General features: G+C 37.9%; 1 protein-coding gene across 6 annotated transcripts in view; it reads right to left on the bottom strand.

The window, feature by feature from the left end:
- PIK3C2G (phosphatidylinositol-4-phosphate 3-kinase catalytic subunit type 2 gamma) overlaps positions 1 to 16938 on the bottom strand; it is a 202604-nt gene that overhangs the window by 78873 nt on the left and 106793 nt on the right. For 5 of the 6 annotated variants that reach the window (XR_004746201.1, XM_035310106.1, XM_035310116.1 and 2 more), the window contains exons 19-21: positions 5380 to 5560; positions 3677 to 3784; positions 1340 to 1432 (exon numbers count right to left, since the gene is read on the bottom strand). Coding sequence is in view for 5 of the 6 variants with exons in the window: in XM_035310106.1 (XP_035165997.1) it covers positions 1340 to 1432; positions 3677 to 3784; positions 5380 to 5560 (382 nt within the window). In the remaining variant the exon portion in view is untranslated. The remainder of the gene's footprint in view (positions 1 to 1339; positions 1433 to 3676; positions 3785 to 5379; positions 5561 to 16938) is intronic. The other variant, XM_035310126.1, reaches the window with a different exon arrangement.

Below are 16938 nucleotides of genomic sequence, written 5' to 3'. Positions count from 1 at the left end.
GTAATCTTGACTCCAATTAATTCTTCTCAGAACCTAGGTCTGAGAAAAATCTAAGTCTCTCCACTTACCCTCACATATACAGTTAGCAGACAATTTAGTACAATAACAGTGCTTACTGTTTTATGTATGCATTATCCTCCATGAATGAACAATTGAACTACAGTTCAAATAAAAGATGCTTTAATACAAGGGTTTGCTGTCAGGAAAAGGTGATGTCAGTTACACTGCTCTTACAGCAATTGGACAATTGGTGATTCTGGAACATTATCAGTCAGGGGAAATGCTGTCTAGGTAGAACTAGCACAAATGTTTAAATGCTTCATTGGCAAGAATTTGCTCAAGTAAGTAGGAAACTTCCTATTTAACACTGAGTCTCAGGTGAAATAGTGTAACAGGCAGCTTTCTGAATGTTCAGAAAACAAAATATTGTTAGCCTCCCCCTAGCATGCCTGGAGAGTATGCTTCTAATTCCTGAGGATCATAACTGCTCTGAAAGTCAATTTCATTCAGGACAGCCTGCATATTTTTTATTAAATTTATTTTTATTGATTTTTAGGCTTCTCGTTTGGAACATGACACTGCAGAAGATCTAGGAATAATGTCTTTGTCTGCCAACATCAACCACTTTGTATCCAACAGACATTTTATGATCTTTATCTATGTTCTATCTACATCTTATGTTCTTTATCTAAAAACATCCATTGTTATGGAACATTTTTACTATTCTGAAAGAGAAGCAATTTTAGATTGCACATATTGTCTTTTGCTGATGGAGAAGCACTGTCCTGAGCTCTGAAGCTTTGAAGGTGATTATTGGAAGATAAACTAGAGGAACTCTGGATTAATTACTCCGACTAACTCTACTGAAACAGAGCTCTTCTGCTGTCCTCTCATCATCCCCATTCCTCAGTCCAATATTCCACACTGTCTAATAGGATTGGAATTAGATTCTGCCCAGCAAAGTCTGTCTTTAACACTCTAGTCTTTGACTTGTGAGAGTTGGACAAGGTTACAGGATGCAGTTGTATTGAATAATCCCTTGTCTGACTTTGGTGTGGTAACTAAACTAATATATACTTAATATTTTAACCTGGTTTTCTCCACTAAGGAAAAACAAATGCAAGAAGTCATTCGATTCTCTACTGATCAAAATGTTGAGTACCGGAGTGCATTTTCTCAGCATATTCCAGTGTAATTCCTAGTGTCAAAAATAGTGTGAAAAGTGAACAACAGAGCCAAATAAAACATTATCAGGCTCCAGATTTAAAATATAAATCAGCTGGATATCAAATCAACCTTTTACATACAAAAGGAAGTGAGGATTAGAGGAATAACTTACCTTAAAAATAATATTGATGTTTCCACTTGGAACACTTGCATTGATGAAGGAAATTTTTAATGGAAAAGCATTGGATGTAAAATACGAGCATGACTTCAGGGAAAAAGGTAAGAAAGGACAACCAAGTCACATATACAAATCTTGAGGTTAATATAATAACTCCAGAAAAAGATATCATCTTTAAATACTCAGTATCTCTGATAACAAAAATAATACTTAATATTATTGGCTATTTTGTTAGTTCAGGAAAATAAAAAAACTCTTTTTCCATTGGCAATTTGTTCCACTCAGTAATCAGATAATATGAATGGATGATATTTTACATACTGACTGTTTTTTATTTTAATGCAGTCCTATTAATGCTAGCATTTGGCAGGGATTGAGTGGACAAAAATATGTAAGACTGATCTAATTAGAATCTGCAATGCATTGAAGAGTCTTTAGCCCTATTTTTATTTTTATTATTATTATTATGCAAAAGAATTTCAAGGTCATACAATCTTTATGGAAGCAAAGAACCAATAAGTCCAGTTGTCACCTAAGTCTGGATGAGGATACAGGAAATTCTGAAAATCCCAACCTATTTTATGTGGAATTTATCTTAATTAAACATAAACTCTGACCTCTCATGCCCTATAGCACCTTCCACCTGAAGATCTGAAAGGGCTTTAAAAAACATTAATGAGCCAAAAACTGCAAATCCTGTGTGTTATGCTAGTATTATTATCATCATTATAAAAAGGGGAGAAAAACCAACAATACAACCAAAGACAATAGTAAATTAATGGCTAGGTTTCTAAAGATAATGAGCACCCCACAGCAGCTACTGCTATGCTTACTTGACGGAGCGCAATGGAGACTAATTTGAACAAAAACACTACTAGGCAGAGCTGTCTATTCCTTTTCAACTAAATATTTCAAACCATGGTACACACATTCAAATATTGTCTTAGCCACACCATACCTTTTCAATTGCTGCTATAGCTATTATCGATGATGAAATCTTGACCCCCTACGGAATTTTGACAATTGAAATGTCTGAATCTGTACTTGAAAGTTTACTGTAATGCATTAGTGATAAAGCTGGGCTGCTAGTAAAATCAATAGATGATATAAAAAATAATTAAATTTGAGGTAACTATAAGCATTTTAAATGTTAGTTTGCATGCTTGTACTGACATACAGCTAAGTCAAAAAGATGCAGATATTTATAGAATGATAATGGCTTAAAATGATATAAGAAAAATGAAAAAATATCTCTTTTCAGATACTTATATTTAAACAATTTGTATATGTCCAGACAAGCTTGTGCTTTATAAATAGCGTGACTGTATGGTGAGATACATTCCCATTAGTCAATATTTCCAAAAAGCCTGAAAACAGTGAGAAGCAGCAGGCTTCGAATTCTTCTGACTTACATCATCTACAGTTGGCCCAAACCTGCGGGTGCTGGAAGACCTCTGTTCTCTGAGAGATCAAGTCTGAATAGCAATTACTTGGAGAATCACAGGTCAAAGACAATTGAAGGGATCAGCACCTTTTTAGAATCAGGTCCACTGTGGATAATGAGCCAGAGAACAAAAATAGAGCACAAATTGCTGTAATTAGGCACCTATAACTGATAATATATACAAGTCTTTAGGTTTGTTTTTCCTTGCTGCTGGATACTTTTTTCTTTTCCAGAGCTGGAACAGCTTATTTCTAGCATAATATTGATTATGAAAACATCCTAAACAATGAATAACTGTGTCTTAGTACTGTGGTCAAAGTCAAGTAATGCTAAACAGCATTAAGGTTTCCTTTATTTACAAGTCACTTTTTACAGGAGTCATAGACACATGTGACTTACTCTAAATATTTAATATTTTAGCAATTCTCAGTCATGTGCCTAGTCTTACTGAAGCAAAAAGAGCTAGGTCTAGATCTTTAGCTGCTCCCATCTGTGACGGGAGAATCTTAGATGAGAAAAAAAACAGCCACCAAGAGCTACATGGATAGAATGGAAAACTAGTCTCATTTTCAGGGAGGCAAGTGCCATTGCCAATCCCAATGCCACAGCAGGGCAGCAGAGCTGGGAGCAAGCTGCTGAGAGTTTGAAGCATGTGCTGCTGCTGCATGAGGTGAGATTTACAAGCAACACCTAGAGGTGCAAGTTCCCTACACCTCTACCTCCAATAAAGGCCCCTGATTTCAAGGGGATTAGGCTGGATGTCAGTTTACCAGATGACTGTACTAAATACCAGTAGGATTACTTCCCATCAATGCAGCCTTTCATTCCCTCTCCCACTTTACATAAATATATTTTAAAAAGTAATTTGTCATATGAGCTAGACTTACATCTGCCTCTATGCCTTGCACAACAAGTGCAGGATTCAGGGGAAGTCGACAAACCTTTACCTCCTGGAAGAACTGCTGAAGTCTGCCGAGTTCCATCTTTAACACCTCCTGAAACATGCAGATCATTATGGCAGCATGAAATAATATAACAGAAGTTTTTAAACTGTCAATTGTCTTGCTATATTTTAATTAAACATAACATTTTAATTAAAACTTACACAAGCAGATAGTGATGTCACAAGGGGGAATGGTTTTAAACTAAAAGATATGAGATTTAGATTAGATGTTAGTAGGAAATTCTTCACTCAGAGGGTGGTGAGGCACTGGAACAGGTTGCCCAGAGACACTGTGGATGCCCCATCCCTGGAGGTGTTCAAGGCTAGCTTGGAGCCCTGGGCAACCTAATCTAGTGGGTGGCATCCCTATCCATGGCAGAGAGGTTGGAAACAGATGATATTTGAGGACCCTTTCAACCTGAGCTGTTCTATGATTCTGATTCCAATTCTGATTCCAATTCCGATTCCAATTCCTAGTACACGGAACTAGTAGTATCCATGTACTCTTATAACAGTTAATAAGGTTACACTGAGGTACAGTTATTAAAAATAAAAACTGTAATTTTATTCCACTTTAATGCTTTTACTACCAGTTCATGCTGTCATGTAGGTTCAGATTCAGAACCCTTTACTAGGGTATCCACCTGTGCTGCTGCACCTCATGTCTTTTTTGCCTTTCTAGACTTTACAATTTGTTGCCTCAACACTGTGATCTCCCTCATATAACAGTAGGTGTGTTACCTGCAAGTGTCACAGCAACTACTACAGCCTTGATATTAATCTTTATCATTTGAAATATACATCAGTAATGTATAATGCATCACTACTATTTATGTTTCTTTATATGGATTTTTCTCTTTACAATAGTTGTTTTTTTCTTTTTACTTCCATGTTTGCTTTTCTGCTTTAAGTAGCAATACAGAGTCCTGAAAAATCCCTTGAAAATCTTTGAAAATCTTTGAATCCTTAAAAAAGCAAAAAGAATTCATAACTTTTATGATAACTAGCAGTGGCAGGCATATTTTTATCTGGCTTTTTGGATTGCCTCACTAATGTTTCAGCAAGAAAGTGTTTTACACATCAGGTATGTAACAACAGCTGTTTAAGAAACTTAACAGATTTGAATTTGAAATGTACCTATGCAATATGAAAGCTGTACTCACTGTAGAAGACTACAAGCCTTTTACTGACAAGAATTCTGGTGTATTAGAGGCCACTTTGCTTGTCACCTTTAAGAAATAAGAATGTGCAATGTGTCACTGACAACTTTCAGAAAAGTTTTCAAAAAAACACTGCACCTCTACAGGAGACATATTTTGGGATGAGATGTTGAACGTGATTCCTTTCAGTTCAAAGTTACCCAGGTTTGTTGTCATTGTTTCTGACCACCTTCAAATCTAAGAAACTATGGATGAAGGAATTTAAATGGTTTAAAAGAAGTATTGATCTCTACAGCATTAACAGCAGGCCCATTAAAAACATGTATTTTCCTTGTTTTTGGAGCAGTACAAAATTTAAAAAAAAATAGTGAAATCTTAGGTTTATAAGGGCATTATAAGCAAGAGGTGCCACTTTGAAAAAAGTAAAATTACCTTGAGAAACTTAGATGGAAGGGGAAATATATACATACATATATTTTTAACAAACCTTTCTTTTTGGGTCACTGGCAGCTTTTACTTTTTCAGCAATGTCTTCCAAAATTCTGATAAGTTTCCCCTCCTTAGAAAACTCATTGTTCAGGGCTTTTCCAGCAGAGAATTGGAGAGCAGCCAGTAGTTTCTGATACCAGATTTTGAAATGAACTTCATTCTGTGCATTCTTCAACAGCCTGAAGGGAGAAGGAGGGAAAAATAAAAATAATAATAATAAAAAATCTGTGTATCTAAAACTGATTTTTATTTTATATCACTTCTAGAAGGAGCAATAAATGCACTCCAGACTAATCTGTATTTGGTGACTTTGTGCAGCTTAGCAACAGAGAATGAAAAAAAAGTTTATTTGTTGGCAGTACTCAGATCTGATCTGAGAACTAATGAGATTTCAAATGTTTTGAATCAATAGGAACCTGCCACTTCTTATTGTCTATACTGCAGTGCTTAGATTGCTCCTTTTTTTTCTGCAAGGAAATTTTACAAAGTGAAAATATGGTTTTTGTTGTTGTTTTTTTTGTTTGTTTGTTTTTGAAGTCCAGTTTTAAGTGTATATTCCAACTCTATTTTTTTTTTTCTTCTGCCAGTACACTTACACAATCAAGCATATCTTTCAGCAAGGAGGTGCATTTAAAGACCACTTTAGTTTCAGTGGTATCATCAGTTCCAGAAGCTTTCACAATTTTAAGTTGAGGAGACAATTCTGAAACTGGCAATACTTCTGAGAAGAGTGAAATGAGCCCACTCTATTCATTTTTATTTATTTTTTTAACTGATAGGTGTTGGTCTAGAGTAAAAATTCAGCTTTGAGTTTTACTGAAGTTTGTCAAAGCTTTGGAACTGGAGATATTCTCTAAATAAAAGTCAGAAGTAAAACCAAAAACATACTTATTTTTCCACAGGTTTACCACGCAGTACTCTCTAATTATAAGTTCATTTGGGCAAGAAAATCTGTGGGGTTTAGGTTTTTGTAGTTAATTTAACTGATCACTGGTGATTTTTTCCTTGATGAAGTCCAGAGTTTTTGTACACCTTTGATTTATTTTTGTAAGCATAGATAGAATCACCAACTTCATATTGCCACTAATATCTTGCCCATTACCTGGGATTTTCTTTCCCTAAAGGACTGATGGACTGCTATTTTTTGTTGTTGTTGTTGCTTGTTTGTTTGTTTTTCTGAACATCCCTCCATACAGCTTCAATCTTAAGAAATTAATTGGATCTGAACCTTAAATTTCTCATAAATGCCTGAATTTTAATGCAGTTTTTCTTAGCTGATGCGGTTACTCAAACCTAACAAATAATTATAGTTTTCGAAGGACAGAAATTAGAGAGGTTGACTTTATAGCACATCACATCTGACTATGACACATAACAAAAAGTAAGCACGTGATACATCAAGCACTGATATTTAAAGGTAAAAAAAATATAATGACAATAGACTGTGACTTCTACAAATCATTTATAAGGCATTAAAATATGACAACCATAGCTCATCCATCTTTTGGTAATGAGGGATTCCTATCATCTTTCATAAGGCAATGATCCTTCTAGGTCCTCTTTTCCTATATAACTCAGTGCAGAATATTATCACCTACTGGTCTTCAAAAAGCATTTCCTGTTACACAGAAACTGAACGTCTAAGGGTTTGGTAAGTACTGAAAATCTCAAAAGTATGTGTGGTGTTTCTGTCAGAAAAGCCTACACATGAAAGTGAAGAGATATGAGAAGTTTATCAACAGCACTTTCCAGGGGAGATTAAATTACATTTCTTTCTGTAGTCTGGTAAAAATAAATAATTACTTTTTGGATCATCCAAAAAAATAAAAATAAAATTGTCTTTGCAGTACCTGGTGGAAGGCAAACCGCAGCACAGAGACAGTTGTATTCATACCCGGAACCCTCCACAGACTGAATATAGCTGAGAGCACAATCATATATGGTGGTAGATAAAATAATTCCTCCAGATTTCAAGAACATTAAGTCCAAGTTTCCACTTTTTTTTTTTTTTCTTAAATGTTCATAACTTGTGCCATTTTAGATACCCTAGAAAATCCCATTTGTCCTCCAGTTGCTGCCTTGGAAAGGCATGGGTCCAATGAAGGCAATATCTCATACGTACCAAACCCATGCAGATGTCTCAGACACCCTATGCTGTATAAAATGGCTTAAATTTAGACTACTGAAGGCCACTACTGTAGTGGCCTTATTAGCTCAGCTGTAGGCAGACAAGGTAATTTAAAATAAAAACATATTCTGTCTATTTCAACAGCAAGTCAGGAGCATGCTTGGTGATTATTTTGTAAAGAAAAACATTACTGGTTCAGTCCAAACTATCAAACAGGCAGGAATTTTAGTTTACTGAAGCAGAGCCCAGCTTAGCCTCAGTCTAGATAAACAGCTTGCATTTCCCTTGGAGAACAGGCAGAATGAATTTGTTCATTTCTGCCCCACAAAAGCAAAGGCAGGCGCACCTAAAAAAAGACTGTATCATTGTGATCTATATTTTGAGTTTGCCAGACTACACCAGTGCAGAATCTCTATACACAATACACTTGCATACTGAATCAGCTCTTGAACACTTAAGTCACATTCATTCACCTAGTCCATTTTTCACAGTACTTACTTACAGAATCCAGAGACACTACCTTTTCATGTTTGAGATACCTCTTTTATGCTCTCAGATATACAGAACACTAAAATGACTTTTATTTCCCTAAAATGGAAGGATTTCACATATAGGAAGCAAAACAGCAAAAGCAAAACATTTTCTTATTTTAAAAAGAGCTACTCCTCATAGAAGGTGGATCAACCTAGCAGATACTTTTTTTTTTTTTTTTAAATTATTATTCTTACAGCTAATCATTCACATAAAATAAGCTTGGATCAATTTTAGTACATACACATGATATATAACTGTCTTTTCAACCTGAGGAAAGATTATCAGCCAGATTCTCATAGCTTGTGCATAAGGTGTACATGAGGACAGAGGCTGGATAGCGACTGAATCCTCTCAGATAAGCTTGAGCCCAGGCCATGGGGGAAACTGAAGCAGTCATAGTTAAAATCACTGTTAAAATCCATTTCCTGCCAGCTGCAGTCTGACACAAACTCTGCAGGCTGAACCCACATGGCAGCTTTGACATTCCACGTGCTTCCCATGCAACCTCATGAGGGACTTCGCCTCAGTGCTCTGCACTCAAAATATGTCTGGTGACTACAGTACAGGCAGTGCAACTCCCTTCTGCCTGCCCATTAGGGTAGGTATGCTTTTAAAAGCATGTAGACCTCAATTTGTAAAATGATTTGAATTAACTGGGTCTGACTTTTATATCCATTTCATAAAAGTAAGTCCCAAGGAGGATACGAAGGCCAGCTTTTAATGTGATGATTCATTATAGGCTTTGCTGAAATGTTTACTCAACAACTGAACAAATATGCAGTTGTAATTCTGTCGTCCCAGTTTTCTGGCCCACACATCTTCACCCTGCCATTGCAAAAGCTCAGCACTGATAGGGAAGTCGGCAACTTCTGAGGTCACAGGATGGAGAAATACTCAAGACACTAATGAAATTTTCTAGCTGGGACTCAATGCCTAGCTGTGACAGAGGAAGACTACTGCGGAATGATTTAAAATTCAAGGCTGCCAATAAGGAAATAGGTAAAGCTTTTTTGCCTTTTTTTTTTTTTTATTATTTTTTTCTATGACAATTCTCACAGCATTCTGCAATCCAGAACTCAATATAAAATCCTGCTTTATGCCAGGCCTAGACATAGGATCTTGCTCATAACAACAGGAAGACTTCCTCACTCTTCGGGGTTCTGATTCGAGACAAGTGCCCTTGTCGTCACCAAGGCCAGGGGAATTCAGATGTATTGTCTGGAGGCCACTTTCTGGGAAACAGCATATTGGTTCTTGAAACAGAATGATTCTGACTCGAGAGTTAGCAATGAAGCCATCTAGACTGCCTACGCTTAGCGGCAGTCAGAGGGTCCTAGTCAGACACTGAGGTGCCCTGAGAGTTGTCCCTAATACTCTTCTGCAACCAACTGCTTCTGTTCCTCTCTGCATTCACCTATTCCACACCTGCAAGGTGGCTCAACTCCCCTTTTATGGCACCTGCAGCTGCAGAATTGTGTATTTGTGTTTTCCAGGAAGAGAAAATCAGGACTCCTGGAGAGATTTTTGCCATGGGGCAGAAAGGAAGGTGGGACTGAGTTGACTCCTGTGACAGAGAAGGAGAAACAATGCTACAATCGGCAGCTATGGAGAAAAGAGAACTGAAAAATAAAAATAATATTTTTTTTTTTTTAAAAAAAAGGAAGGCAAGGAATAGGATGTTATGGATCTTATTGTCAAAACAGGTGAGCTGGCCACATTCTCCTATTCTGCTGTGGGGAGAAGGGAAAGCTGGTGCCCTAATGGCTTTGCAGCAAACACAGACTGCTCTCTGGGTTGGAGCTGGCAGACAGGTGAAAGAGCTCAGGCAACTCTGCTGCTTGAACTTGTCTCCTTCAGAAATGGGAGGATGATGAGTAATCCATGATAGGACAGACTAGCTTGCAGACTGTTAGACCACACTCTAGCAAGAGAAACACAAGATAGAGTGTCAAAGCTGGAGTATAGATTCTTGTTAATTCATGTTTCCAAATGGTGTCTGGTATTACTACACAAAAGCTGAACTCCCCAGCAAACACACTGCTCACTCTTTGCTCAAAAGTTTGTTTTGAATTCAGAGAGACGCCATGAAAATGAGGTTCTTTAGGGCTTCAGGGGCAGTGCTGAGGCCCTATTGTCTTTGGCCAACTTGTGGTAAACTTGACCAAGGAAGGCAATATGCTTTATTGTGGAAGTATATTTTATACTTGGCAGGAAGCAGGACAACCCACAGAGGGAGAGAACATTAATACAGGACTTTGCTTATTATAGCAATAGTTATTTTAAAATGTATGTCTGCAGTCCTTCGAATCAAAGACTAGCACACAATCTTTCTCTACAGATGCACAACTTCCATGTCTCAGGTTTGCCATCCAACATGATTTTCACTAGACATCTTGCAATACTCCTAAATTCTCCTTATTGCTTTATAGTGACATAGAGGAATGGACCACACGTGCAGCATTTGAAGGATTTAATTTTCATAACTTTGAGCACATTTTACTGTTTGCGCTCTTTAACAGGAGAGTAAATAACAAGGGTAGTTTACCAGAGGGGTTGAGCTTAAATCCCACTGCAAGTTACTCACAGACACAAGGATGAGAGAAACAAGGAAAATGTGCAGTTGAAGTTTAGTACCTCCATCAAACCAGCAATGAGCTATAAGGATGACTAGACAATTGCTGCTATTAATTACCCAGTTGCAAACAAGATCCTTTCTTAGTTTTCTCATTTATCTCCCCAAGGTTACACTGCACAAGTTTTTTACCTCCCTACTAGTGATAACAGTAATAGTTCCTTTGATAGAAATATCAACATAGCAAATACTACACAGACATTATGAATTCCAAATACCTTTAACAAGTACCCATCATCCTCCATCCCCCTACTACTACAACTCCCCTACTCCTCCGCAGGATAAAGCCAAGTGTACTGAATTCATCTTTGTCACTTACTAGCTGGTCCTCTCAGGCATGACTTCTTCAGAAACAGCCAAACTCGAGGCAGCAGAATGCCAAGCTGGCAAATATGACTGTGTCTTTTCTGATGACTTTGCCAGTGCGTAGGACAGATGATTGAACTTGCTGATGCTCTGAGGAACTTGTCTGTAGGATGGTAGCTATTGCTTTAGAGAACAGAAAAGAACATTGCACTTACTGCAATGTAATCTCTGTTCCCAGCTGCATTCACAACATCTGTGAGATGAGCACTCCTTCACTGGACAGCAAAATGAGATTTCATTTACCTTTCTGGAAAGCCTTAAGGTGGCTCTGTTCTCATGGTCCTTTGTTATATAACAGAAATGTACAGGCTATTTCCATTGACTTCCTTTAAAAATAGATACAGAATAATACCTGTCTTTTTAAACTAACCTCACATTTAAGAAGCTTTGATTTAGATACTACAAGTCAGAAAAGAAAAAAAAGAAAACAACAGCACCTTTCTGGCACCTTTCCGTGTATACCTATAGTGGCATGTAAATCAGCAAAGCTACAGATGTAAAAATGAACAGCTGAGAAGCAAAAATGACTAACAGAACAGTGCAATTTATGCAAGGAAGGCTGGAGAGCAAAGTCAAGAAGGCAGAAGAGTTAATGTAAAACCAGGATGGAAGGGTCAAAGCAGTTCTCCCAAATGATTGTGGAACCACCCATTTTCCATAGCTTTACAGAAACACAATGAGAGGTTATTCACTTGACTGGAAGGACAAAGATTGAAATCCCATTCACTCTCCCCTTCTTTGAACAAGTACAAAGCCAGAAGAAAGAGGGAGTTTACGAGAGAGCTGGCAGAACACTAGCTCCTCTGCTGATCCTTCCTCTCTCTGTTTTTTATTCCAGAAAGATGAAAGATTACATTTTTTTTTTTTTTAGGAGACTGCGTGTAGCATAGAGCGCTAGTTTATCTGAATCTTTCTAACCAAGTAAATCTTCCAGGATGGAAGAGCAGCATCTGTTTAGAGGCTTGTACCACCAGTCCACTTTTGGCTCTTCACACCTCTCACACAAGCAGCCTATAAGTCAGCCTCACTGGCTGCTTCTCACATTACAAAACTGCTTTTGTGGACTCATTTTTCAAAGCATTACCCTTGAATAGAAAGTATTTATTCTTAAAGTGAAATTTTGTTTCAAAAAGCCATAAGACACATTTGGTTTTGTCTTTCCAATTCATTTTTTTATAATATAAAAATGAACAGATGTCTAATGTCAGTCTCCCTTAAACAACAACAACAAAGTGGCAGACATTATAAGATATGCTCCTTACACTTGAGAAATATTTCTATGGGAGCCAAGGGACTAGCTGCCTTTATCTGCTAATCTTCTCTCAAAGATCTTTATGAAAAACGAACAGAATTTGCATCCAGACAAATCACTTGATCCAGTAAATTCAGTCGAGCAATTTTCCCCTACTTCTGCTTTTCCCCTACTGCCTTAACTGTGGAATGCATGTCCTGCTGACTCACAAAAAAAATTAGCAGATCAGTGAAAACAAAGGCTATGCTATGTGAGTAGGTTGCCAAATCCCGCTAAGGTTGCATAGCAGAACAATGTTTTAGTTGATACATAATATAATTAGTTGCACACACTTCTGTATTGGGAAAATAAACTCCAGATAAAATTGGTTGTGTTTGAAGGAGAAAGAGCATTTACCTTCAAAATTAACCATATAAATAATTAATAGGAAAGTATAGTGGTGCGCAGGTACCACTTATCACTACAGTAGATGCTGCCACCATCTAAGCCAGAAATGATTGCTCTTAGAACATGTCTTCTGCAATTGGTTGAATGGACAAGTTAATGTCAATATATGTGCTAAAAGAAATGTCTGGAAAAAAAGAAGTGGCAACAGTTTGTGTCTTTCTGATCCAGGTTATTAAAAAGAAAAAAAAAAAAGAGAATTTTTATTAAACCACTATATTTTAGTAACCCATTATCACAAACACAAGTACCTCCAGCAGAACACCAGCATAACAAAATGAGTGGATGTTTCCCACATCTTTATACAAAACTTCAATCCAAAACACTGGAAATGAGAATGCCTTTGCCCTGAAGCATCATTAACACTGAAAATGACTTTTTTAAGCTCAGGCTTGGAACTATAGGTCTAACTGCTCTCAACTTTTAACAGAAAGAGTACCACTATCACAATAATGAGAATCAAAAAGTATGTTTGGAATAAAAATAAAAATAAATACATTTAATATCTGCATGAAGATTAGAAATGGGACATATTATTTTCCATTTAATGAGAAATACAGCATTCAAGTCTGGCACTAAATTTGAGAAGTCTGGTTCCATCTTTGCCAGCGCCCTCTACATATGACTAGGTAGGTCCTTGTCTGTGCATGTTTCAAATTTGCAGATTTTTTCCTCTGAACAAATGTGATATTATTGTCAGTTTGTCATGCAGTATCTTACACCAGAATCAGCAGCCTGGGAGCTACAAATCATGTATTGTTGTAATAGCTTAGAGTAAATTTGCAGTAGAGAAACAAGCTATTCATTCCAGGCATTACAGAAATTGTATTCTTCCCAGTGGGTAACTGCATTGGAAGTTTACAATGAGTGGGATTAGATGGGATAATCACCACTAAAATAAGCAGACCTAATGGTTTTAATGGAATGATGTCCAAATATGCTAGAAATTAACTGGATATATGAAAGTGACTAGGCTACTCCACCTTCAAACCATATAAATAAAATGTAAAATTAATCCAGATTCAGTGGAGTCACAGAAGGAGTTGCAAAGCATTGTACTGCTGCTGAATTTAGGCCACAGTTATTACAGCAATACACAGAGGAGAATATGACAAATGTTTTTCTTCATGTTCCTATCAGTTGGGTAGTTCATGTCTACCAAAATGGCTTTGGATAGCTTCCTGTTAGCTTCACAGCTGGAACAACAACAAAACTTATAACAATATAAAACGAAATGTATGACACAGAAATAATTCTGTATGGCTCTACAAGCATACAAGCAGTGGGCAATCCAGATTTACTGCAAACTGCATCATTAAACCTGAGTTACACTGAAACATTTTGGTTAACTTCCCTTTAAAATGCTGTAAGCACTTTATTATTATTATTATTATTTTTTAAATGCATATCAATACAGAAGTTGCTTCAAGGACGAAACTAAAACTGTCTTTCTACAAGGTCATTATGGCCTTTGGTTGCTCACATAAGGAGCAGTACCAGATTATATTCATACATTCTGAACCAGATCTGTACTTTATAATCCTACAGCTTTCAAATTACTGTTCTTATGACTCACTTTGAGCATGGAGAAGAAGGTACTTTTGGTGGGTGTGGGAGGGGAGAGACAGTGTGGATAGGAAGAGTGACATAATTTTACAAAAATTTGTCATTCCAAAAAAATTATTTTGCAGGGCAGAATGAAATCGGCTCTTAATTTTCGCCTTCACTCTGTACTCACAAGAATTTGCTTTGTTTAACAATGTCTACAGTCAAAGTTGTTACCCTGCAAATAGACTCTCTCAGATTTTTACAGACATTATACTGTACTGGGTCTGGCTGGGATGTTAACTTTCCCTGCAGCAGCCCATACAGTGCTGCGCTCTGCACTTGTAGCTAGAACAGCAGTGGTATCACACCGGTGTTGTGTCTGCTGCTGAGAAGTGCTGGCACAGCATCAGGACTCTCTCTAACCCTCCTAGGGGGTGGGCAAAAAAGTGAGAAAGAAGCATCACTAGGGCAGCTGACCTAAACCAACCAAAGGGATATTCTATACCATATGATGTCACACTCAGCAATAAAAGGTGGAAAAAGGAAGAAGAGGGGAGGGGTGGGCTCTCGTGAAAACGTCTGTCCTCCTCCCGAACACCGGCTACGTGCGTTGAGGCCCTGCTTCAAGGACGTGGTCAAGCATCACTCATTTGTGGGAAGTAGAGTAATTTCTTTCCTCTGCACTTCCACATAGCCTTTACTTGTTTTGTTTAGTTATTCCCTTTCCCCCTCCCTCTTCCCCTTTCCCTTTTTTCCCTTTAGTTGAATTGTTTAATTAATAATAATATTTCCTTAATAATATATATATATATATATATATTATCTTTAATTAAATCATCCTTATCTCAACCCATGAGTTGTTCTTTCCTTTACTTCTTCCCCTCCTCATCTGAGGAGAGGGAGTGAGAGAGCGGTTGTGGTGTTCAACTGCCTAGCACGGTAAAACCACCACATATACTCAGATGCCAACAGCAGAAGAAGGATGGATGAGGTTTGATACAAGAACCTTAGGAGTTTACATAAGGCAGCATCACTTCTACTTCTCCGGAATAACCTGTCTGTAGATCCATTGTGTTTTAAGCACAGGTAATGCAGGTGCAAGAAGAACTAGGATCCTGATCCCACATTATTTCCTGTCTTGTCAGTCTCTTTGGAATCTTTGCTGTCATCTAGACGTCTCCACTGTAGCTGGTGGCCCTGCTTACTTCTTTTCCTGGTATCTAACAAAGGGTATATTTTCAGATCATATAGCTTACACAGCAATAGGAAGGAATAATGAGCCTTCAGCAGGTGTTGCTGTATGTGTTTCAGTAATGATGGCACCTTAATGTAATAACAAGATAGCAGAAATTTGTTTTAAGTATTCCTCTCATATCACATGTAGTGTGCTTTCTGTAAGATGTCAAGTCATCTATTTCTGGCAATTTGCCATTCAGCATCTCATTAGAGAAGCCTACTGAAAAGTACAGCTTTAGTAGTCAGACTAATGCTGCACAACAACAAAGGATGCGTGGATCAGATCATCAGATCACAGCAACTTGCTACCTCTGTGCATGTGTGTGTGTGACTTTGTCAAAAGAATAACTCTGAGGGAACTTCCATACCTCAAATTAAATGACATCATGAAGACCTATGTTGTGGTTTAACCCGGCCGGCAGCTAAACACCACACAGCCGTTCGCTCACCCTCCCCCCTCCCTCTCTGGGATGGGGGAGAGAAACGGGAAAGTGAAGCCTGTGAGTTGAGATAAAGACAGTTTATTAAGATAGAAAATAATAATGATAATAATAATAATATGTACAAACAAGTGATGCACAATGCAATTGCTCACCACCCGCTGACCGATGCCCAGCCCAACCCCGAGCAGCCGGCCCCCCACCCCGGCTAGCCACCCCTATATATTGTTTAGCATGACGTCAGATGGTATGGAATACCCCTTTGGCCAGTTTGGGTCAGCTGTCCTGGGTCTGTCCCCTCCCAGCTCTTGCTGCACCCCCAGCCTGCCCGCTGGCAGGATAGAGTGAGAAGCTGAAAAGTCCTTGGCTTAGTATAAGCAGTGCTCTGCAGCAATTAAAACATCAGCATGTTATCAGCACTCTTCTCATCCTGAGCCAAAACATAGCACCCTACCAGCTACTAGGAGGGAAAAATAACTGTCCTAACTGAAACCAGGACAACCTATGGTCCTTTAAACTTCAAAAATAACAAGAAAAACTCATTTGTTAGCAGGGAACAGAAGACAGATTCAGACTTTTCCATGGGTGAGTCTCTAGAGTCTCAATAATACTTGTTCATCCTTTCATGATTATGACTCCTCTAAGGGAGGAATCTCTTCAGACTGCAGTTCTCCTTATGCATAAGGACTCCACAAGCAAGGTGATACATACCATGTTTCATTTAATTAAGGCAGAGGAGACCACAAGGACCAGCTCATCTCAGCTCATTTCTGTCACTGGCAGGATGGAAGAACAAGCATTCATATTGCAGATAACAGTGTTTCTGTTATCTTCATATCCCTTTCTCTCTAGGTCAGTGTTTCATCCTCTCTGCTCTTGTCTTCCTCTTTCTTTAGTCTCTACTCATTTTTCTCTCCCCCCTGTATATAACAAATTTCTTTTGCAAGGGTAGGAAAGAAGAGCAGAGCAGACAAGGA

The sequence above is a fragment of the Oxyura jamaicensis genome, chromosome 1, assembly GCF_011077185.1.
Source record: "Oxyura jamaicensis isolate SHBP4307 breed ruddy duck chromosome 1, BPBGC_Ojam_1.0, whole genome shotgun sequence".
Classification (NCBI taxonomy): domain Eukaryota; kingdom Metazoa; phylum Chordata; class Aves; order Anseriformes; family Anatidae; genus Oxyura; species Oxyura jamaicensis.
This window is presented reverse-complemented; position numbering and strand designations above follow the sequence as displayed.